This window comes from Balaenoptera acutorostrata, chromosome 14, assembly GCF_949987535.1.
Source record: "Balaenoptera acutorostrata chromosome 14, mBalAcu1.1, whole genome shotgun sequence".
Taxonomy (NCBI): domain Eukaryota; kingdom Metazoa; phylum Chordata; class Mammalia; order Artiodactyla; family Balaenopteridae; genus Balaenoptera; species Balaenoptera acutorostrata.
In genome coordinates this window covers 35,194,178-35,220,423 of record NC_080077.1, presented here as the reverse complement: position 1 = coordinate 35,220,423, position 26,246 = coordinate 35,194,178, and the positions used below count along the sequence as shown (strand labels likewise).

Sequence of the window (26,246 nt, the reverse complement as noted above, 5' to 3'; positions counted from 1 at the left end):
GCTCCAGGGAACGCTATTGTCAAGATACATGCTCTCTGAGGGGTCTGTGGAGCAGGCACTTGTCACTTTTAAAATATAGGAAATACATAAGCATAGCCCTTGGAGAGAAAAAAAAAAAGGAGAGAGATCATAGCTGACATATGGTATGTTAGGCAAACCTAGTCTTTTCTTTTTCTGTTTATTTTTAATTTAGAATCTCTATTTGTATGTTATACATCTGTGTATCCTGTGGATACATACATATGTGTAGATAAACTCTCACATGCACACTCCTCAAATAAATCTAACCTTATATTCTTGCGCTAATGGGCAATAATGATAATTACCCATCCTTGTTAATCATTTAACCTAATCTTTAAAAATAAATTCCTTGTTAATTAGTCCATACCTCTAGAAAAATCCAGAACATCTGGTGAACATTCAGTCTTAACTAATTCTATTAAAATGACATAGGTTGTACATTCCAAATTAAGGAACTTCACACAAGACAGCTTGTCTCTTCAGATCTATTAAGAACAAAAGCAAACTGCCGATGTTAGAGGGGAGTAAAGGAAGAAAAGGTACGATCTGCTCTTTGGGAAAGATCTCATCGAACTTGAGATGGAGCCCCAAACTAGAAATTATAAAGTTCTTTTTAAAATAAATGATCTTACCTTCATTGTTCAATTTGTCTGAGTAGGTTGTTCTTTACCACATATTCCGCATTTTTCTAAAGTTGTTTTTTCCCTGCTACTTTCTTATTTATCAATACAAATTAATTAAAGGACAGAATATAAGGAATGGGAAATCAAATTAGAAGTGATTTGACTGATTACATGCAATGGGTCTGTGCTCTTTCATCCTTGTGGGGTCTAATTACCTAATGGTACTTAACTCTAGCAAGATCTAAATATTATTTGATCTTAGTACTCTGGCAAATTTAAATATTCCAAAGCCACTGGATAGTTTTATTCACTCTACCTATATTTCATATTTCCCCATTCCTTTTAATTAATTTGTAAAATATTTCTGCAATTAAGTTAAAATCAATATACTGGCATCATGAATCTTTACTTAACACTCAAAATATGATTTCTTTATGTCAAAAAACTAAAAATGATTTCACTATACTGTAATTTAGTTTGATTAAACATTGGTAGGTAGTCATTTTTAGTTTTTTAGGAGGCCAAATAATGACTTCTTATCATACAGTTTCCCTTCAGTTATATAAGACTGTAAAAAAAAATATACACAGGGATTTTGCCATTAGCTCAAAGCAATTATATGATAGACATGGTAGATATTCTTCGTTATTTAATGTTTAAAAATGTTGGAGATGAACTCAAAGTCACCTATAACAACCTACAATGGATTTTTTTTTTAACCCATTAGAAAGTATACCCTCTGTGATTCCGGTTTAAGTTTTCGCTTGTACAACTTCTAGGTGATATCAAATAACAAATTATACAATTGTATACTTCCTCATTTTTTATCTAAAATGTCCGCTTAAAGCTTCAGGAGAAAGTCCCTAGCTCCAATGTTTTACAGTTCCTCTCATCAATAGACTTCCCAAGATCTCATAACCACCATCGTTCCTACTGACTGCCCCAATGCCAACATTTTGATAATGCACAGAAGTAAAGGTTTAATGACCATTTTGGTGGACATCACGTTTCCTGCTCTCCATTTCTTCACTCCTTAAACATACAATCCAGGTCTATCACAACTTTCCTATTTCTGTAAGAGGAGCTATTAGTTCCTGAATCAACAAAGCTCAAAATGCTGGCATTAAGTTTAACCAATTTTATTTTTAATCATGTTCTAGCTCCCTTGCAATATACCATTTCTTTTCATCCCCATTGCTTCCATCATTAGGGAGGTATTTATAACTTAATGTTCATATTACTGGTCTAGTTTTCTTGCCTTCATTTTCTCCTTCAGGTAATCTAGGCACCCACCTACCTAACCATACATTCTGTCAATTATCTTTTGAGTATTCTCTGTATGCCATGAACTGTTCATGGAGAATGCAAAAGAGAATCATTTTGAACACTGCTGATATTTTCCTAAAACACCACTCTGGACATTAACTACTCTTCTCCAACATTCAGCTTTGTCAAAATTATGTGATGCTCTCCCATTATCAAAATCTATTCTCACTACACTGGGGTTAATATCTTACCACATCCTGGTATCTCCATCTTGCTCTCACTACCTCCTAATGTATATCATCCATCTCAAACTTGTATGACCATTGTTACCTAAACATACCAAATATACTGTCAAAGAGTTTCCTCCTTTCTCCTTTTCTAGCTTTTCTACTTCTGACATAAAGCCTTCTCTAACTAGTTCACTCAGTAATTACTCTGTCTCCTAAAGCCAATGGAAGTAATTCTTGAGGTAGAGGTAACAAAAGGGTGAACTATGGGTAGAACTCAGTCATGTGGGATGCCTTTTCAATTTAGTCCTTAATCCACCCACAAATGATAATGCCACAGATGCACTGATAGGTACCATCAGTAGTATCCCTCAGGAATTCTGGGGTTGAGAAAAGGCCAAGAACCACTGTCTTATAATATTTATTGCTTTTATCACTACCATGCTATGTTACAAATATTATCTGGTATTATACTATTATAATAGTATCCATGCACCATTTTAAGTGCTGAGGTTACAATAATGAGCATAGTAGTAAAAGTCTCTCCTCTCATGAAGCTTACATTTTACTAGGGAAATATAAAAAAATAAAAATAAATTTTTAAAAAAACTACACATATGTTGAAGAGGGGATAAAAACAATAAAGAAAAATAAATCAAGATGGGGCATAGGGAATGACAGGATGAAGAGTTCTATTTTATAAGCAGTGGTCAAGAAAGACCTATGTGCCCTTTAAGCAGAAACCTGAAGGAAGAGAAAGCTTCAGCTTTGCGGGTGCTTGTATTAGTTATCTCCTGCTGCATAACAAGTTATCCCCAAACTCTGTGGCTCAAAACAACAGGCATTTATTATCCCACACTTTCTAGGGATCAGGAACTTGGGAGTGGCTCAGCTAGGGGTTCTGGCTCAGAGTTTCTCAAGGTCGCAAAAGTTGTTGGCTGGGCTGAAGTCCTCTAAAGGCTGGAAAGAAGATTTAACACAAAGGGCACACCTCCTCATGGTTTCTGTTAGAAAAAAAAATTCTACCTACTATGATTCTATAGAATAAACATTAAGTTAAAATAACATCTATTCGATTTTATTTGGACCACATGACCTGTGTGCCCATAAAATGGGCCAAAAGGATTATTTCCATCTTTGTTTAAATTTCAAAGCACTTTTATCTGGAATTCAAGTAAGTTCTGTGTCATGACAGTGGCAAGAAAAATCAGATGCAACTATTTGATCTCTTTAAAATTCTCAGATGTAATGAAATATTCTGCAGATCTATGAGGACAGTAGTCCTAATGTTTCAAGCTGTGTATATGTGACCAACTGACCCAGGGAATAACTCCAACATACAAGTTTTGAACTCCAACTAAACTCAGTTCTATATTCTGATCCGTATTTCTGTTAAGCTAACACTGAGCATCAGACAATTTCTTTTCCTAATATAACTGTGGAAGAAATGATGGTTTTGATGGCATTTCATGACTATATCCTAGTTACCTATCTAAAAATATATGGTACTTAATATTTTAAAATGCAAGTTTAGGTTTTACCTACAAAATAAACATTTAGTTATACCCTAGAATAGATAGCTTCCTGCCAGCTTAAAATAGGTAGAGCTTATATTTGGAAAATGCTGTGATAAAACACACATTCATTATTACACCTTACAATAAACTGAGTTCACCAATGAGGAATTCTTCTCTGTGTTTTAGCAATATTCTGCTGCTATTTTCATTATTTGAAAACATAGTTACATTGGATCAATCTTTTAATAAATGGGACATTCTACACATTCTAATTTATAATTATACCTACTCAGGTTAGAACTTGAGTTCATTTAAGAAGAATATAAAATGTTTCAGAAAAAAATAAATGATGCATTCTAGGGAACTGATTCCAAATGTGGGTAATATTCATTTTGAATCGTAGTATTGATTGTCAAGTGAGGACAGTTTTCAGGCTAGATCTCAAAAAGTTGGTAAGGAGATTCAAAGGTCTAGTTAAGTCAACTTTCAACCTTTAGAATGATTATATATTCAAAAATTAATTTTGTCAAAGAACCACACTTGCCAGAACTACATTGCACAAGTTTTACGTTAGCATATGGACACCATCTTAATGAATACTGAAGAACAAAGTGGTTGGTGATACTGAGTTCTGCATTATTCAGAACAGGATTTTTCACTGGGGTGTACAATATTTTGTACACATCATGACATCTTAGAAAGAAAGCTGGGTTAAAGCATTGGTAAGATAGGCAAATATACAAAAATATTATATAATTTATAATATACCAAAGAACTCATTCCAAAGAGAGAGCACGCCTTTTGTTTGATTTGGGGTAGCAATCAAACAAAACAATAAAAATATTTGTTATTACTTAAAAACCTCAAAAAACCAATATCTTGAATTCTTAGATGACTTTTTGCTCTGTTATCACTTCTAGAATAAAAGCTACCATCATCTCTCACCCATAGTCTCCATTCTATCACTCCTCTCACCAAGCTTTATACACCCTACCACAGTAAAACCTTATATGGGAGGCATAGCCTCACCTGCATTTCCATTGCTTTCATTGTAGTGTGATCCAGTAGCTCTTCTCATTGAGACCATTGTGCCTTTCAGGTCTGGTTTACCCTCAGTTCATTCTCCATGTTTCTACTCAGAGTGATCTTTCTATGAATATACAATTGCTCAAGATAGTTTCCACTTAAAATCCTTCTGTGGCCACCTTCAGTTTTTAGACGGACAATAAACAGCCTCTTGCTAGGGCTCTTGCTTATTTCTCCAATCTCAGCTCCTGTTACTTCTCCCACACACCCTTCCTTCTCAATGACCTGAACTACTTGCTGTTCTATCAATAGAACACGCTACACTATATCACATACCCAGTCTTTCTCTTTGTGGTCATTTGGAAAGCCCATTGTCCCTTTTCTTCTGAGCAACCTCTCCCCTCTCCTCCAAGTGACCCTTGGCTAAGCTCATTTCTACTTCTCCTTCAAAACTCAGCTCTAGTACCACATTTTCTAACTGCTGTCACTTCACTTATCATACTGCATTGTTACCATTCATTTATGAGTCTACCACCTCCACTTGAGGGTACATACTACATTTCCTTTCATGATTTCTATTCTAAGTATCCATCTCAGCTTCTGGCACATATTGAATGCTATTAAATCAATAAATTTATATGGAAACCATTGGTAATTTTAGCTTTCTTGATACAACTAAACTAAACTAAATGTACAAACTCTGCGTAACAAGGATTTCCTATGCGCTATAACAGAGGCTTTGGAAATTGGAGTTTGTTTGACATTAGGAAGACCAGAGGAGAAAGATTTATATTTCCACTGGAGTTGGAACAAACTGATGGTAAAATGCAGTCTGGCAGAGGCTAGTAGTACTGTAAAGTAGGGGAAGATAGAACCTAGTATTTAGGGCCTGTGATAGCAGACAAAGCTAACAAATGGATACTCTAAGGAGGTTTAGCTAGGTGGTAAACAGGTCTGGCTTTTATCCAGAGGGGAGGTGATGGGCCACAGACAAAGTGGAATGGCAACAAGCATTAGCAGAAAAGAGATTCTGATAGACTCACATAAATAAAAAAGAAATTGGGTAGAAAGTCAAATAGTTTCAAGAATCTGAAGGAAGTGATGAGGATCCAATCAAAGATTTGAAGTACCATAAATACAGTGATATGAAAATGGATTACATCAAATTGCATCCTCATTTTCAAAGAAATTCGAGCATTGGACAAGATGAGCCTCGAGATCAGGCTCCAGTTACTGGTAGCAGTGCTGAAGGTAGGGGTGTGGTCAGAGGAAGGAAGACAAGATTACCCGACTGGATGAGTCAAACAAGCAAAGGAGGCAGGGCTCATCTGAAGCCTAATAGCTTGACTAGACCAGTCTGGTCCTGCCACCGGCCCCCACCTATGGGTGATCCCAGGTAGCTGGGCAAGTCAGTTGGGAAACAGATTTTTTCCTGGTAGTAACATTCTTTTAAAAAACTTTTTATTTTAAAAAATATTTAATTATTTCTTCTTGTAGTATTCCTGGAAATTAGAAATTTTGTGGTAAGTAAATGTAAATAAAATCAAAGAAAGACTTCTGACTTAAAAACATGTTATCGATAATATACTCACTAATACAATAAAGTTTGTGAACACCAACTATGAGCAAAGGATTTACAAGGCTGCCGGCCCCTCTCATCGTCCATGACAAATCTGGGCAAAGGTTTGTGTTTTGTTGTGATCATTTTATCTTTGATTTACAATGCTTAGCACAGTGTCTGGCACAAAATTCATGGTCAGTTAATGTTTGTGTAATAATTTGATTAAATTAATAAAGAGGGTAATTTACATTATGTAGCACTATTGTGCAATAATAATAATATACTGTGTGTGCAGCTCACATTAAGTAAAGCTGAGTTCACTCAAATATCTAACTCTTAAAAGATAATTGCAAGTAACTGGTAGCTCATTAAACAGTAGCAGAACTGAACAACTATGAAGTAAATTTTATCACAGGTAGGAACATGTGAATGACTCTGATTACTGGTCAATAGTAAACGATGTTGAATGCAGGCATTTTCTCTTCTCCTTTGGATCAGCAATCAGACTCACTCACAGATCACTCATTCATGAATAGCAGTATGGACTTTGCATTTTCAAGTAGCCAGTGTTTCACAAGTGTTTATATTACAAATGTATCCAATCATCTCTTTTTCTCTGGTGTGGTATTACCGTGATTTTCAGCCAGACATGAGGTAAGAGTCTCCTTTATGGACTCAGGTTCTTTTATCAATTTTTTTTTTTTAAAGAAATTCACGTTCTTTTATTTATTTATTTATGACTGTGTTGAGTCTTCGTTTCTGTGCGAGGGCTTTCTCTAGTTGCGGCAAGTGGGGACCACTCTTCATCGCGGTGCGCGGGCCTCTCACCGTCGCAGCCTCTCTTGTTGCGGAGCACAGGCTCCAGACGCGCAGGCTCAGTAATTGTGGCTCACGGGCCCAGTTGCTCTGTGGCATGTGGGATCTTCCCAGACCAGGGCTCGAACCCGTGTCCCCTGCATTGGCAGGCAGATTCTCAACCACTGCGCCACCAGGGAAGCCCAATTTTTTTTTTAATTAACAAAAATATTTCTTCCTTTCCAATGATATAGGAGTATTTAAATGGTTAATATGTGCTCATAAGGTCAAATGTATTCATTTTACACATAGAACAAAGATTAACTTTATTTTTTAATGAATATGTAAACAACTTGATATAACTCAATTATGAAATACCTGCACGAATTTCTGTGCCTTGATTTATTTCTCAACAGAAGTATGAAAACAAAAGTATCCACAAAATCTACAAGTTTCAAATGGAAACTTGCCTAAGTTTTGGACAATCTGTCTAATTACAAACACACAGGAATTAAAGTCGTTAGAATGATTTGACTCAATCCCTGAAAATAACATGGCTCATAATTTCTGCAAGATGAGGATAAGGTGGGAGATTTTAATACTGGATAGATAAAGTAAATGGCAAATTGAATTTTAATATTTACTGTGGAATCCCCGATAAGCAACAATTTAGGAATTATAGGTCACATAGGCTGCATTCATTTTAACTATTCTCCTTTTATTTCCTCAAAGCTTCCTATTTTTCAATCACTCATGAAATTATTCATAACAGATTTAATGCAATGGACAGGAGTTATTTTCTCATTCTATACCTGACAAATACCTTCGAAGCTCATATACCATAGATGCCAACAGAGGAAGGGAAATGAAATGGGACTAGAGAAAATAAAATCAAAGAGCAAAGCTGTTAAATGAAACAGCACAGAGAAGTGAATGGTTCAGTTCATGAATATCTCAAAATCCCTTCCCCTTCTTACCTGATAGGTGCACCTTTAGCCTGTGCTGGTCTCAACAATACAGTTATTGTGGTGGCAGTTTCATTGAGAGAGGCATCAACTCCTTCATAGTCAGGTAAAGTTGGAGCTGATAAATGATTAATGAGGAAAAAAAAGTTTCAATCAATGAACAGAAATATATCATAGTTCAAGATGAATAAATGATCCTGACTAAGGGAAAAATCAATACTTAATATCTAAACTGTACCTTAACATATGCCACTGAATGTTAACTCCAGGAACCTAAAGCAGCAGAAGATATGAAGCAAAGATTTGTTGTTGAAATTTAAATTATAATCTGGCAACTTGTGACACACACTCCAAACATTTTGTGACAATGTTTTAGCTTTTAGTGTCCTGAGATCGTGAAATCAGCATTGATGAGATGGGAGGAAGGTGTTAACAGCATAGGCCTGGTTGCACCTGGAGATATGGAGATAGAAATGGCAGGAACCTAGGTAAAGGGCTGCCTGGGAAAGGTGGTGCTGCTTATGACCTAATGGTTGTGGAATGACCCAGCATTAGCCTGGACTGCTTTCACCACTGTGGTCACAATAGAAACATATCTAGGAAGCATGTTGAATGGGAATGGGAACTTTAGCTGTTATTTACCATAAACTAGTGCATTAGTTGACGCATTCTTGAAAAGAAGAAACTTAAAATTTTTCAAAATATTTGACAATGCTTGGGGGTGAGAGGGCTTCCTAATCTTGAACTGGGTGAATAACCTCAAATGGCTTTTGATTCTTTCCATGCAGAAAGATGTTTAAGGGAGTATATGAACAGTGAAATGTGTGCATTAACAGAAAAATTGAGAACAAATAGTATTTAATAAAAATTTTAGAGTATTTCATTCATTCATTCAACGTTTACTGAATATTTATTATGTGTCAAATTTTACGAGACGTGCTATAAATATAAAAGCAAATGAAGTGTGGTTTCTGACATTTATAGAATTAAAAGTAGGGATTCACATTTATCAAGCGTGAGAGTCTTATAAAAAGCAAAAACATTACAGCAAAATTTAGGTCACCAAAAGAGGGGACAGTTAATTAGCCAACACAGTGGTTCTCAAACTAGGGAGATCAGAAGCACCTGGAGGGCTTCTTAAAACACAGATCGCTGCCCCTCTCCCCTACAGTTTCTGATTCAATGGGTCTGCGGAGGGGCCTGATAATGTACATTTCCAGGATATTTCCAGGTGATCTGGATGCTGGGGGACCACAGCTGTCTAAACTAGTTGATGCTGGGGGACCACAGTTGTCTAAACTAGTGTTGGGGATTGGGAAGATGAAACAGAAGACTTCACTGTTTAGGCAATGCTTGAGCTGAAGGTTAAAAGAAGAGTAAAAACTCATCAGAAAGAGAATGCATGGAATAATATTCCAGAGAGAGGAAACAGAATATCTGAAGATATCATCACGTGAAAGGACACAGAGTGTTCTAAGAGCTACAATTAGTTTGCTATGCCTGGAACTTTGGATTCATGGGTAGGAGTGGAGGATGGGAGGGGCCATAAAATGAAGGGCCACAAATGCTAATCATGCAAGGATGTTTGGGCTTTATCATATTGGATATAATATACTTGATTTTGAAAAAAATTAAGGAAGAAATATATGTTGTACAAAGATGAATAGAAAAAAACACTGGAGCAAGGCAAGTCTAAAGGCAAAGATGCTGCTTAGAAAGATATGTCAATGATCTGCTTAAAATATGATCCAGATGGAAAGAAAGAAACAGTTTAGAAAGAGGTAAATTATCTGAGAGTTATTTACAAGTAGAATCAACAGATACTATATAGGCATAATATGTATATGAGTATAATTTTATATGGGTGTATAATATATATGTGTATTATACATACACACACACACACACACATACATGTAAAAATACTGCCAAGCATCATGCCTCCAATAATTTGATTTCACTTTAATTTAAGTTGCTTTTAAAATGCTGAAAGATAGAATTACTGGACTCAAGGGATAAATAACAATATATTACCTTAAAAGTTCAAGTGAGCCTGAGAATCACACTAACCATAAATTTCATTAGCCTTAGCTTGATTACTATGTGTTCCCAAGATACAGTGATTGCAACCAAGTTTTAAAGTTCAAATCAAGTATCCATGTACGTAGGTGGCTTCAAGTGAAACTGCAGTTAAATAACTCAAAGAAAATGCTAGGTGGGTGTTCTGGTCTTTATAAGTTTTTTTACTCAATAAAAAAAAAAATTGTGTCTGAACCACAATAAATTTTGGCTCTCAATAATGTTCATTTGTTCAACGTTCTCAGTTTTATAAAGTTTATGTAAATTTTGTACATATCTCTGCTGAAGGATCTTATTTATAGCACTATTACTAATTCTAAAGGGTGGGAAATATGTTTTACTATATAATCATATCACCAAGTCATATTTTCTAGTAAAATAATATCAATAAATATTTAAATTGATGATTTAGAATTGTTCCATCAAGAAAAGAATTGGCAATTTTAATACCTTGCTATTTTCTAACATAATGAATACTATTTTAAAATTCTTTTTTATTAGACTATTAAGATATATCAAATGTGATGCAAAAGGAACCATAACTCATATTGGAATAATTTTTTCCATGACATAAATTTTTAAAGTTTTATATTATATTCGAAATTTCCAAATAAAATTTTAGACTTAAAAAAAATTAGAGAGTATGTGGTTTCTTTCTGATTCAAATTATGTATTTTCAGAAGAATGGTAGAGATTTTTTAATGATGTATTATGATATACCACCAATATATGCTATGTAGAACTATAATAAAATTGAACATGAAGGAACAAAAAGACTTTACAAATTCAAAATTAGTATTTTAATATATTAAGTGGTTGACCCTTTAAAACATTTATTTTTCAAATTTAACTTTTCAGTTACATAAGTAACATATATCCGTTTTAGTAATCTTAAATAAATAAGATAAAATATTAATACACATACGCTGGGGTAGATATAGGGCATATTGCAAAGCTAATTCCTAGCAAACTGTGAAATTGTGAACATAACATAATGTGAAATTTAATTGTATTTGTTAATCAACCTAAAATTCTCCTGCACATTACCATTCTGAAATTTAGATGAATTTATGTGAGATCTCTAAGAGAAAGAACAGTTCATATTTGTTTGTCATAAAATTATCAGAATGTCAGGGAAAAATGGAACAGAGAGACAAAGTATGCAGTACTGCAAGGATCTTCTACCATGCTTTTGATAAAATCCATTTACAGTAAAGATCAGATACCATTAATAATTACCAACTCCTCAAACGTATAATAGGTTTTTAATATGAACTTTCATAACGAACTTTTAAAAATTTCTAATTAAGATATAATATAGTCTTTAAAAATACCTTTGTCAATTAAAAATGACAGAGATTTTGAGATTTTGGGGGTTTGGACATACAACAAATAATAATCTGTATTCAGATAATTCTTTAAAGTGCCTTCAATCATGACTAATTATGTTAAAGATTCAATAAATGAGGTGAATTACGCTCAATGTATATGTGATTCTCTAGGACATGCTATTACAAACCAATTCTGTTTGCCCTGTATTCATTTGCATACCTGAGATATTGGTGGTCACATTGATGGCTGTGGCTGGCCCAAAGCCTTTGACTGTGCTGGCTCTTATGAAAAACTGGTAGGTGGTTCCAGGATGGAGATGCATGAAGACATGGTGTGTACTGTTCCATAAATTTGATACAGTCTGGGGAGGCCCAGCCACTGGAACTGCAGGATCAAATGATCTTATGCTGCTGTAACTGACCTGTTTTAAGAAATATATTTCCTATTACATATCCAATATAAGTCATAATACATTCTAAATAAACCCCCTTTAAGTAAGATAGCGTTCAAGGGCATCTGTGTGGAATGAATCACATTTTTTTCACTTCTTTTCCTTCTCTTTTTGATATGGTTATTTCACTGTCATTCTGTATCTATTGTCTGTCTGTCTATCTCTCTATTTATTTATCTATTCATCCACAGATAAACCTAGAGTTATCTGACTGGATCAATATACATCTATTTTCTTCCATCAAAAGATAAATGAATATTCTTAAATATGAATATATATCTATATATAATCTTACGGACATATATAATATAATGCATATGAAACCCAGAAAGTCCCACCAAAACTGCATCAAGAAGAAATAGATAATTTGAACAGACCAATCACTAGAAGTGAAATAGAATAGTGTAATAAACTCTCTGCACACAAAACTCCCCATTCCTGTGATGTCCTCTGTTGCCAATAGAAAGTAAGTATTTTATGCTATAATCAATATTGACTACCCAGGAACAGAACTACACATTTGTGCAATTAAAATGATGCTTTCTTTTCTTCTTTTCAGGTTCTCATATTTAAAAATAAGGTAATGGGGCTTCCCTGGTGGCGCAGTGGTTGGGAGTCTGCCTGCCAATGCAGGGGACGCGGGTTCGAGCCCTGGTCTGGGAAGATCCCACATGCCGCGGAGCAGCTCGGCCCGTGAGCCACAACTGCTGAGCCTGCGCGTCTGGAGCCTGTGCTCGGCAACGAGAGGCCGCGATGGTGGGAGGCCCGCGCACCGCGATGAGGAGTGGCCCCCGCTTGCCGCAGCTAGAGAAAGCCCTCGCACAGAAACGAAGACCCAACACAGCCATACATACATACATAAATAAAAAGAATGTAAGCAGACAAGAATAGCATTAAAATAATAATAATAATAATGCCTTCCCTGCAGAATACAGTACCCCAAAACTGTTAAAAAAAAAAAAAATAAAAAAAAAAAATAAAAATAAGGTAATGATTTATATTCAAAGTTGAGATGAAGCTCTGTAATAGTTAGGTTTATGATATATTTTGCTTTTTAGGTGTTTCTCCCCTACTCTGAAACAACTGACATTGAATGGCCTCTCCTAAATCATAGTATGAAATATGAGTTTCTTAATTTTATAAAAGTTTATTCTTTACAATCACCAGTAAGTCTGTTTGACAAGGCCCATCCTACTTCTCTAAAACAACAACATTTACTTAAGAATTTGAAAACTCTAGGTGCCATATAATATTTGTTTTGATGCTTAATTTTGGAATAAAGGAATTTATAAATTAAAACAGAGAAGAACTAATGTTGATTTTAATCCCCAATTCTCACTTACTTCTTTTCCAGTATTTTTCTCTAACATTTTCTTTTATTCTCCCCTTCAATCCATATTTCAATAAATTTCCTTATTTTCCCAGTACCTCATACTGAGTGATGATTCCATTTGAATCCAAAGGTTCTTTCCAGTTCAAGAAGATCTTATTTTCAAAGGATGTTCCTTGAAGAGAATTGACTGGTACAGGGCCAGGCACTACAAATAAATACATTTTTGGTTATAAGGATCCTTATATCAGAAACAGAAAAAGTAAACATATAAGCTAAACAGGTTAAAAGTAAATAAAATAAATAAAAATGTGTCCTTAAAAAGAAAATAAGCTGTATGGCAAGTTTTTAATACATGGGAATACATGGGAATTCAAAGTAAATCAATCTATAAGCTTCTAATGCAGATTATGTACAACTGCAAAGTTATTTTTATTCAGAAGAATATTCTATCACCTTAGAGAGCTGAATAAATTGTGTAGTCTAGTTTTCTCTGTTGTATACCTCTAATGACATGAAGATCTCATTTGTAATTCATTTCAAGAACAGAGCTTTCACTGAAAGATTTCCCTGAAAGAATTTTTGAAGATTATTATAAGCCCCTAAAGTGTCTCCATAAACAATGTTCATACAATAATAAATTATAATAATAATTAACACTCCTTAGACTCAAAAGCCAAACTATATAGTACTGAATTGAAATGTTCATTAACAGTCAATCTGACTTTTATAGCTATATTTATTACATTTCTATAACTTAAAAAAAGAGCATTGATTATTACAATTTTTAAAAAACTCCTTAAGATGAATAGGTTTTAAAGTCATTGCTTCAGTCTTTCAAATGAAATTCCCTTTTTCAAAGCTAAGAATTCAACCATTTTATAACACTGGACTTGTTTAGAACTCAACTATCAACATAACTGGTTTTGAAGTGTCCCCAGGTATGACAAGATTTGAGAAACCATTCCAGTCCTTATTTGCAAATGTCATATAACCCAGTGGCAGCAATGAATGATGTGTCAGCTTCTATAGACAAAATACAAGATACTTTTGCTATTGTGTATTTTCCTTGTATATATTTTATTTAAATATTCGGTTGCTATTTATTTACATAAATATCCAGTTTCTTGTTCTCATAATGCTTAAAAATATATCCTATCCATCCTACTTTGCTTAAAAATATGCTTTCTCTTGAAAATATCAACCCAATATTGGGCAAATATGTTTTTTAATTAATATTTTTCCTTAATCTAACGTTTCAGTGAACTTTACACATGACATTATCTAGAAATGTAGTTTCAGAGTACACAGCAATTTTGTGAGGACTGAAATAAATTAAAAATCACTGGATCAAAGTAAATGCATTGCAATGTGGCCAGCAGCATCAAGAAATTCTGAATGGTATGTCAAAAGAGTAAGATTTATTTCAATCTACAAGCAGACTATGAATGATGTTATGACCTCTGGGAGAGCCAACATAATTTGGCATATTAATAATGAATTCATAAAGGAAAAAATCCACAGTAAACAGAAAAGATGCCAGGACTAAACTCCAGAAGATATATTCATGCATCTAACAGCTGAGGGCTTGGGGAAAAGTTAACCTAAGGCATCCACTCCCCTCGACCCCCAGGTCCACAGTATTGGCACAGGCTATGCAGTTATCGAGGCAGAGGGCCCGTGATGGCCCCTGTGCGTAATCTGTGGCATCTGCTGAGGCTACCATGGGCCTTGGTTTGTTTCCTAAGAGAGTACCTGTTGTTTCCATTCCACTCAAGTGACATAAGCTTACAAATGTAGTTAAGGGAAAGTATTTATTTGCCTCTCCACACCTCTCATAGAGGGTGGCTGTTGGGGGGAGGAGGAAGTAAAGCCCCAACTAGTGAGTAAATGTTTATTTGATGGTATTATAATTACTACCTGTGTTCACCAAACACGATTTGGTCAAAAAAATAATATGAAATGGCATGGATATGTTTCAAATTGTTCACAAATAAGGATAGTTTTTATTTTAATTTATTTTTTTAAATTTTATTATTTGAAAGCTATAGATGGTATTTTATTTTATTCTATTTTATTCTATTATTTTATTCTATTTTATTTTATTTTTTGGCTGCACTGTACGGCATGCAGGATCTTAGTTCCCTGACCAGGGATCAAACCTGTGCCCTATGCATTGGAAGTGCAGAGTCTTAACCACTGGACTGCCAGGGAAGTCCCAAGGATAGTTTTAAATGTTTGTAAATTCTACATTGAGAGAAGGGTAGAAATGGAAAGTAGCCTTCCTGGAATTTGTGTATTTCTCTGCTCTTCTTATACATGTTCTACTTTGTCAACAGGATTCACTTCATATACTTATGGAAAAGTTTGTGGGAAAATTATAGCCAAGAGAGTTCCACACTACTGATCTTGCACTGAGACCAGTATAGTGAAAGAGAAAAAGAATTACACTTAGGTGAACTACAAAACACACACATAAAACATGTGGAGGAAAGGGGTGAGGGCACAGACAATTTATATTCAATAATTTTCTACAGGCAACCTGTATTCAATAATTTTCTATGTTTGAAGGAAGACAATTCTATATACAGACATCTATATGTACATATGATTTGTGTAAATACAACATGAAGTTACTAAGACCATCATCATGGCAGTCTTCATAGTGCAGGAAATGTCTTCTCACATTTCCACATCAACAACTTTTAATGGAGACAGAATGCTGACTTTTATTCCCCTTCTTGTAATTTATTTGAGAGCTGTTTCAGCTAAATTTTTTTTTTTTTCTGCACATAAAAAAGTCCCTTATAACTCTCAAAGTGGAAGAGAGGAAAATGAAATGTGGGTGGGGCAAGATTACATTAAATAAGCTTTACAGTCTTTAAAATATAATAAATGTACATTTAAAAATAGCTTTGTATTAGTCAAAAAATGTCCCCAAACCAGGCTTTTCTGCTGAGCTAACTTCACAATATTGATTTTTATGACTGCTAGAATAAAAAATGAAAACAAAATCTCTTACACAAAATTCTACCCGTGCATTAAAAAATACATGCAATAAATTAAATATAAATTCTACCTTAGGGTTCTGGTGGGAAATCATTCTAGCTTTGCTCTCATGGTTTATGGATGTACCCAGAATTCTTTTCATGAAATTATATTCTTTTATTAGATGGCTGATAATTTATTATTTTTCTATGTATATAGGGCAGCAATAATTTAGCAAGACTGACTTAATTAGATCATCGTAATCCATCGATCTTCCAATAGATTATGATTTAGATATTCTGTCACCCCCCCAATTCAGGAACATTAAGACACATCAAATACTCTATGTAGAAACTGGAGTTTATAATGAGCAGATTTGGAGCCTGAATTATTTGCAAATACTTCATAGAAAGCTTGTACTTCAATCATTTAGTCTTATATATAAAGCAAAAAATTTAAAAACCCTTACAGTAGAAGGAATTACTTTGTGACTGTACTACCATGAAATAATAACATGCACCTCAATATCATTACAAACAATAAAAAATTCTTCAAAACAGAGGTTAAAATAAAACAAAAGTAAGAAATATTATTGAAATTAGACCGAATAGTTAATGCCATTTTACTTTTACAAAACTATTTCTAGATGAAATAAATAACACAGTCATGAGTTTGATCAATTTTAGGACCTAATTTAAATTTCCATAGCAATTCACTTCCTGATTAGTAATCTAGTCATATGTGTATCCAAAAATACATTAAAAAATTTAATGCAGTATGAAAAAAGATTATATAAGCCTGACTGCATTCTTTGGTTTGTGGAAAGAAAAGCAGACTAAAAACTCATACTAAAGAATACCATCAAAATGAATTATATTGTTAGAGAATGATTGACTGAAGAACCACAAAACTCACATAACTGAGACTAACATTACCAATTAATAAATCATGTTTTTTCATATATATGGAATCTAAAAAAAAAAAAAAAGGTTCTGAAGAACCTAGGGGCAGGACAGGAATAAAGATGCAGATGTAGAGAATGGACTTCAGGACACGGGGAGGGGGAATGGTAAGCTGGGACGAAGTGAGAGAGTGGCATGGACTTATATATACTACCAAATGTAAAACAGATAGCTAGTGGGAAGCTGCCACATAGCACAGGGAGATCAGCTCGGTGCTTTGTGACCACCTAGAGGGGTGGGATAGGGAGGGTGGGAGGGAGACGCAAGACGGAGGAGATATGGGGATATATATATGTATGTATAGCTGATTCACTTTGTTATAAAGCAGAAACTAACACACCATTGTAAAGCAATTATACTCCAATAATGATAAAAAAAAAGAAATCTTTTTTTTTTCAATTTTAAGTGCAGGCAATAAAACATGTGAGTACATTCTTATTACTAAAATCACGGATTATAAAATGTATAGTGTACAATGAACAAATGGGACCTAATCAAACCTAAAAGCTTTCGTACAGCAAAGGAAACCATCAACAGAACTAAAAGACAACCTGCAGAATGGGAGAAAATATTTGCAAACAATGTGACCGACAAGGGGTTAATACCCAAATATACAAACTGTTTGTACAACTGAATGTCAAAAAAAACCCAAACAACCCAATCAAAAAATGGGCAGAAAACCTAAATAGACATTTTTCCAAAGAAGACATACATATGGGCAACAGGCACAGGAAAAGATGGTCAATAACCTAATCCTTAGAGAAATGCAAATCAAACCCACAATGACGTATCACCTCACAGTGGTCAGAATGGCCATCATCAAAAAGTCTGCAAATAATAAATGCTGGAGAGGGTGTGGAGAAAAGGGAATATCCGCACACTGTTGGCTGGAATGTAAACTGGTGCAGCCACTATGGAGAACAGTATGGAGGTTCCTTAGAAAACTACAAATAGAGCTACCATATGATCCAGCAATCCCACTTCTGGGTATATATCCAGAAAAGACAAAAACTCTAATAATTCAAAACGATACATGCACTCCAATGTTCATAGCAGCACTATTTACAATAGTCAAGACATGGAAACAACCCAAGTACCCATAAACAGACAATTGGCTTAAGAAGATGTGGTATATATATATACATAATGAAATATTACTCAGTCATAAAAAAGAATGAAATGTTGCCATTTGCAGCAACATGGCTGGATCTAGAGAATCCTACACTTAGTGATGTAAGTCAGACAGACACATACTATATGGTATCACTTACATGTGGAACCTAAAAACAATGCAAATGAATCTATATACAAAACAGAAACAGACTTACAGACACAGAAAACAAACTCATGGTTACCAAAGGGGAGATGGAGGGAGGGAGGGATAAAGTAGGAGTATGGGATTAATGGATATGAACTACTATACATAAAATAGATAAGCAACAAGTATTTACTGTATAGCACAGGGAATTAAATTCAAGATCTTGAAATAAACTATAATGGAATATAATCTGAAAAAAAATAACTGAATCACTTTGCTATCCACCTGAAACTAACACAATTTATAAATCAACTATACTTAAAAATGTCTAGTATAATATAGACATATTATTTTTCCCACTTTATAAAATGAGATAGAGATTTTTCAGAGCTTTTGAATCCATGCTTAGACTTCCCATTTTGATACTCTACCTATGAAACAACTACACGCAACCACTGTTTCTTTCATAAGCATGTGTTGTGTGTGTGTTGTGTATGTGTGGGGGGCAGGGGGTAATACGAGTGTTTGTGTGTTTATGTATAAAAGCAGGGTTTGTTCTTTAAAATGTTATTAATGCTTTGATTAAGTGCAAGTTCAAACATGATAGCTGAGGTGACTGTGTTTTATTGTCTCAAAGATGACAAAAATACATTTATCATGAATAAGTCTTAGGTTTATTCTTTGAAACTTTATGAATATGCATAATTTTAGGACAATATTGTTTCCTTGAAAGTCTGAGCTAAATGAGGTTAAAAGGCTTTCACTTCCCTTTATTACAACAAAAACAGCAGAATTATCCAAGATCATTTCCATTTTTCAGAGTGAGAAAGCTTGAAGTAATAAGGAGAATTTCTAGAAACTATGGAATACTGACCCACCTTATGGCAATCTCATACTTGGTAGGCATCAAAATATACATCTGAGCCTAAAGTTCAGAACTCGAGGGAAATTGGGAACACTTGGGTATCAGATACATCCTGTTTTCTGAAACCCAAATAAAAATGTAGATGGAACCTTAGACATCATCTAATTTAACCTTTTCATATAGAGTTGAGAAATAGAGAACTAGAGGGGTGAAAGGATTTGCTAAGGTTACAGAGTTATTAGAGCCAGGACTGAAAGCTCATGATTCCTGACTCCCAGTTCGGTTTTGCCTCAATTCACTATATAGCACACTTTTTTCCCCCTGCACGCTTTCATTCATAAAAGGAAATATTGCAAATGAAATGTCTTACATTGGAAGAATACAGTGTTATTATTAGATTATCATTTTTATATATTTTTGTCTAGGATACATTTTTTTAAAATCAGAAAATGTATTCAAATTCACATTAATGACATACTATAGTATGTGTGTGTAACTTATAATATTAATATAAATGTTTCTTCCTATTATTCAATAATTTAGAAGTAATACACATAGAAATTGGGCAAGTTATAATTCAATTACTTGGGTGGTAAAAAGATGGATAAAAGATGATAGCTTGCCAATATCTGATAAGGACCTTTATTTAGACTTAAACATATAAACTTTGACCTTCTTTTATATTTATAATTACATAAAACTATCTAAAAATGAATAGAATAGGTAAACAATGCTGCTTTCAAATCTAAAGGAAATGAAAGCTATTACTATTGATCTGTAAAATGCAAAAAACTAAAATTTTAACTAAGTGCATTTCACCAATAGGTAATCGATGTAGTGCCACAAATGGTGAAAATTATTTTTGAACATTTGATAAAAACTTTATTTAGACTTTTAGTGTAGTTGCTACTTTTCTAATATTGTATAAAAATGGAAAACAATAAAGGAATAGTTCATTTAGTATTTGATGCTACCCTGAAGAATATTAAGTTTTTTGTTAAAAGCAAACCGTTTCCAAAGTTAAACCTGTTACAAGTATTTAGCAGATTTCAGAATCCAGTTCAATTTTGGGGACTCTAGGCAAAACTGTAAGCAAGTACATAATTCTTGTCATATAATTCCCCCCTTTAAAAATAAGGAAGTATGAGCATACCATCTTCATCAGTTTGAATAATCGTCTCTTCACTCTCCTTCCTGCCTTCTGGATTGGTTAGGATCATCTTGAGGCTGACGTTTGTATAAGGTGGCAGATGGTTCACAACATGCTGAGGGGCTTTGGGGTCCATGTCCAAACAGTCTGCCTTGCTCTCATTGTGACCATGGAAGTAATGGTAGCAGATAGTGACATTAAAAGTGTGGCAACGAGTGATGTTGTAACCCAGGGATTCCCAGTCCACAGCAATGCGTCTTGCCTGTATCTCAGCAATCTTTAAAGTCTTTGGGGTTCGCATAGGTTCTGAAAAATAAATCAAAGACACAGATAGCTGTCAACTTTACCATGAATAATCTTGAAAAAATTTAACACTGAGCATGACATAGCATGTGTAAACCTAGGAAAATCTGGAAGTCATCGTTCATTCTCATTTTCTTTATTACTCATGATCTTATTCTTAAAGGTTTCTGTCAGGGCTATGATTTACCAATGGGAAGAGAAATGGGAAGTAAAATGTCCACAATCCATAGTACTCAGGAACATGGCAGAAAAATAAAAACCTGAAAATGTGGCCACAATGCTTTTATAGTTGTTTCTGTTGTTACTGCCCTATTCCCCATCTTTCTTTGGTCATTATTGAGCAAGTGAATTAGCTAATACATCACAATGGATAAGAGTCAACATGTTCTGCTCTCTGATTTGTCATGTCACCAAGCTATGCTGTATACTAATTAGTCTAATCGTAACACTAAACTACCATTTACAAAAATGGTGCAGATATTAACAATTTATTATTTCAGTAATGATGTTGTTCATCAAAGCAGAAAAATATCTGAGAAAAATTGCAAGAACACATGTGGATATTCACATTGTCATCTATCCTTCTTGATCTCTTTTTGTCTTTCTCTAGGAAATGCTCAGGTTTGACAATCCATTCAGTGTCACCGAAACCAAACTGGGAAGTGAATTTCCATTCAACTGGAAAATGCTGGCAGAACTAAACACTCTGAAGACTGGAATCCATCCATCACTGCTTCCCAAGTGTATACTTTTCTCATGCAAGACTAACTTTAATCATCTAACTTAATCAAAATAATTACCCTATGAAAGTCATGGCCATGGCAAAGTCTACACAGTAAACAAACCAATACACAGCAAAACTTTAATACATTGATTTGACAAAGAGATTAAAGTCACGGTCAAGGTTGAGGCCTTGTTGGTGCCTCCATTAACTCACTAGGGATTGTTAGTGCTCATGAAAAACAGAAATCAGTAGGGAAAAAGTGAAGAAAAATAAGTAATACAAAAAGTCCAATATGGGTGTTTTTATAAATTTTCATTTTTGAGATTAAAATCTTAGTTGTGTAAAAATAATCAGCATGGCACACAGATGGCAAACCCAAATTGGGATTCCAGTTCAATATATTTAATGTGCAATCTGAAATACACTCTGGTGGCCATTTAATTTAAAACCTCAAAACTATAAAAACACACATATATATATGCAAATTAATCTTTGGTAGAATCCAAAGTTTAGGTTTTAAATTCTGTCTGATCTTCTGATTGTTTACAATATCCAGTCCCCCTATTTTACCACTTTTGTTTCAGTGTTAAGTAGGCTGGAAGAAAGATGTGGTTTTTTAATCATTTTAAAAAATCTCTTTATATGTCTAGCGCTATGTTTTCATTTTCCCTGCCAGGCACAAGAGTGAGATGATGACATTTTCCTTTACGTCTAGTTAGACTAAAAACACAGTCTTTGGCATCACTGCCCACAAACTGGCTAGGCACTTATAGGTAGGATCATCCAAAAACTTCCCAGATAAACTGTGACTTTGCTGCCTGTTAGGTAGCAATCAGATACAACTGAGTGGCCACATTGCAGTTAGTCCATACGTTGTTCTAAAAGTGTCTAGATTGAGAAATTTCTCCAGAAAATACCTGATGCATATGAATGCAAATATCCCATACAGCAATAAGAGAAAACACCAATAAATATTTATTCCTCTGTTTTAATTTTTTTAGGTCTAGTAGTCATATACCTGTTTTCATACACCCTTCATTTTGAATCTGACATCTTATTCCTTTATAAACTTCTCTTTTTCCAAGTGATCATTCTCTTTCATACATCTTTTCATTTTATACCACTATTCAATTTGCACTTACCCTGCATTCTAATACAACTTTAAAAGACTAAGAAAAGCATAAAGAAATTGAAGAAGACACAAATGAAAGATATTCAGCACTCATGGATTTGAAAAATCAATATTGTTAAAATGGCCATACTACTGAAAGCAATCTACAGATTCAATGCAATCCCTATCAAAATTCCAATGGCATTTTTTCGAAGAAATAAAACAAATAATCCTAAAATTTGTATGAAACCACAAAAAAACCCCAAATAGCCAAAGTAATCTTGAGAAAAAAGAACAAAGCTGGAGGCATCACGCTCTCTGATTTCAAACTATATTACAAAGTTAAAATAATTAAAACGATATGATATTTGTACTAAAACAGACACATAGATGAATGGACAGAACAGAGAGCCCAGAAATAAATGCACACATATCTGGTCAATTAACTTATGACAAAGGAGTCAAGAATATACAATGGGGAAAGAACTATCTCTTCATTAAATGGTGTTGGGAAAACTGGACAGTCATATGCAAAAGAGTGAAGCACAACCACTGTCTTACACCATATACAAAAATTAACTCAAAATGGATTAAAGACCTGAAACCATAAAACTCCCCCCCCCCCCAAAAAAAGATGGTAAGCTCCTTGACACAGGTCTAGGGCATGATTTTTTTGAATCTGACACCAAAAGCAAAGGCAACAAAAGCAAAAATAAATAAGTGGGACTACATCATACTAAAAAGCTTCTGCACAGCAAAGGAAACCATCAACAAAATGAAAAGGTAACCTACTGAATGGAAGAAAATATTTGCAAATCATATATCTGATAAGTAGTTAATATCCAAAATATATAAAGAACTCCTACAACTCAATAGCAAAAAAACCCAAACAAGCTGATTAAAAAATGGGCACAAGATCCAAATAGACATTTTCCCAAAGAAGACACACAGATGGTCAACAGGTACATGAAAAGATGTTCAACATCAGTAATCATCAGGGAAATGCAAACCAAAAGTACAAGATATTGCCTCACACCTCTCAAAATGGCTGTCATCAAAAAGACAAGAAATAACAAGTGTTGGTGAGGATGTGGAGAAAAGGGATCCCTTGTGCACTGTTGGGAATATAAATTGGTGCAGTCACTACGGAAAACAGTATTAAGGTTCCTCAATTAAAAACAGAACTACGATATGATTCAGCAATTCCACTTTGGGGTGTTTATCTGCAGAAAATAAAAACACTAACTGAAAAGATATATGCACCCCCATGTTCACTGAAGCACTATTTACAAGGAAACAACACAAGTGTCCATCAAGGGATGAATGAGTAAAGAAAATGTGTTTACATATACATATCTATGCATATCTATGCATATATGCATATATACCATGGAATATTATTAAGCCATGAAAAAGAGCGAAATCTTGACATTTGCAACAACATGGATAGACTTCCAGGGCATTATGCTAAATGAAATAAATCAGACAGAGAAAGACAATACCATATAATCTCTCTTATGTGTGGGGTCTTAAAAACAAAAACAAAAAATAACCAAAACAACAAGATCATAGATCAGTTAGAGAGAACAGATTGGCAGTTGCCAGAAGCAGGGGATGAGGGGTCAGAGAAATAAGTAAAGGGGGTATAATGTATTAAAAAATAAAATGAAATAAAATTTTTAAAAGAATCTGTTTTACAGATGTATGACACAACTTCATTGGTAGGAGTGGAGGAAAATTTTACCTTAGTAACTTTGGCAATGATTAGAAACTACAAGACCAATAAAACCCCTAAAAACAGAACAAAAAACAACAAAAAAAGTGGATATTCATAGGAATGGCTTAAAGTTTACACATGACTTTAGTCATCACAGAGGGACCATATTTCTGAACAGCAAATTTAGAGGCATCTTTTAAAAAAAAGAAATAAAAAAAAGTGTACACACGAATGTGAAAAAAAGTGGAAACGCAAAATGGTAAAGAAAAAAAACCTACTTAACACTTCATGGACTAAAAGCCTCTACAATTTGCCTGTCAAATTACTGACTACATATTTACATTTTCTCCCAAACTAATAATAAAATAATTTAAAAAATTAATTTCTCTATTTATAAAGTTAAATAATTATAAAAATAAATAGAAATTTTCTTCTCCTAACTAATCTCATTATATCCAATTTCTTTTGCCTTTCGGCTTCCTTCATTCAACCCTTTTATGGAGCACTGAAAATAGGGAATGTATGTGCTATTCAATTTCTGCTCAGCTGCTGCAGCTAGCTGACTGCCTATTAGAACTGCCTGACGTTCTGAATAGCCCTAGAGCAAGTCAAAGTTTGGAGGAACTTGGGGTTTCTCTAGGCTTGGAAGAGCCAGAAGAGATGTAAATGTGTGCATACTGAGGGACTTGCTGTCAAAAGCAGAAGGAACTCACTACCCCCACTCTTTTTATTCTTGTATTTGAAATTAAAATTAAAAAAGTAAAATAAAAGCATACCCAGACACTGTGAAGGACACAATAGCTCTACATCCTCAATTATTCATTTTTAAGAGTTGACAAAAGATATATTTATTATGTATTGGTAGTATGTAAAAAAAATACATAGAGTTCACTTTGAGTGAGAATTCTGTTTTGGTGTATTTAAATGCTGCTAACTTTGACACTAATATAAATTAGATTTAAAAACTCTAATTTAAAATCTGGAAAAGGTAGCTTTAGAAATCCTATACATATGTGCATAAACCACAATCATAATATCAGTTGCCAACACTTTATTAACTGGTAAAAAAACAAAGATTTGTGAAAAGAAATAGCTTTTTAATAGGCAAAGAATCTTTCTACGAGGTCAATATGGTATTTAAAATCTATATTTTTCACAATGGCTTGAAGAAATGCTGCAAAATGAATTGTTATTACTAAAATAGTGACTTAAAATATAATCTTACTGCCACCTAGGGCAATATTCAGAAACCAACATACAACAAAGTAAACACACACACACACGTACACAGAAACACATCTAAAGTCAAAATTCAATTATTTTGAGCTCTAAGGCATCTGCAGTAATTCAGAGGAAGTCACTGTCTAATTACACTTATTTAATTGACATGTGCTGTATTTTTTTCCAGTTTTTATTGAGGTTGGATATTCTCAGCTATATTTACATATATGTTATAATCATATATATGTATTCATGCATGTACATCTATGTATATATTCACATATACATATATAAGCACATACACATATATACACACATACAATAGGCACTCTGCTATGCAACACCTCTGAAGTCTGTTAGCTCTGACATGGGCTGACAACCACATATACATAGATTTTTTAAAATCAGTATATAAACAGCAGGGACTTGAGACTGTTCTACTACTATGAAATCCATTCAAAGAAAATTCTATCAGACAATTTGACAAGAAAATTACCTAAATTCCTCACCCTGATCCATTAGTCTTGTGCCTCACCAATAATTATGTTGTATTTCTGAGATATGAATGCATAAGTAAAAATTTATACTTTTAAAATTGGAATAATTAACTTTTGTAGAATAAACGGAAGTAGAAAGATATTGCTCAGGACTCACTATGTTATATAAAGCTGGGCATAAGTGCTGTTTTAAGGATTAAATAATTCAAATAAATGACCTAGTACAGTGAATGGCACATAGAGGCGTCACAGTAAAC

The 26,246-nt window shown here is 34.0% G+C and overlaps 1 protein-coding gene across 5 annotated transcripts in view; it reads right to left on the bottom strand.

The window, feature by feature from the left end:
• The window catches only part of PTPRK (protein tyrosine phosphatase receptor type K), a 562,741-nt gene that overhangs the window by 97,776 nt on the left and 438,719 nt on the right, over positions 1-26,246 (bottom strand). For all 5 annotated transcript variants that reach the window (XM_057527724.1, XM_007190825.2, XM_057527725.1 and 2 more), the window contains exons 8-11: positions 20,420-20,722; positions 13,292-13,401; positions 11,632-11,833; positions 8,014-8,119 (exon numbers count right to left, since the gene is read on the bottom strand). In XM_057527724.1, coding sequence (XP_057383707.1) covers positions 8,014-8,119; positions 11,632-11,833; positions 13,292-13,401; positions 20,420-20,722 — 721 coding nt within the window. The remainder of the gene's footprint in view (positions 1-8,013; positions 8,120-11,631; positions 11,834-13,291; positions 13,402-20,419; positions 20,723-26,246) is intronic.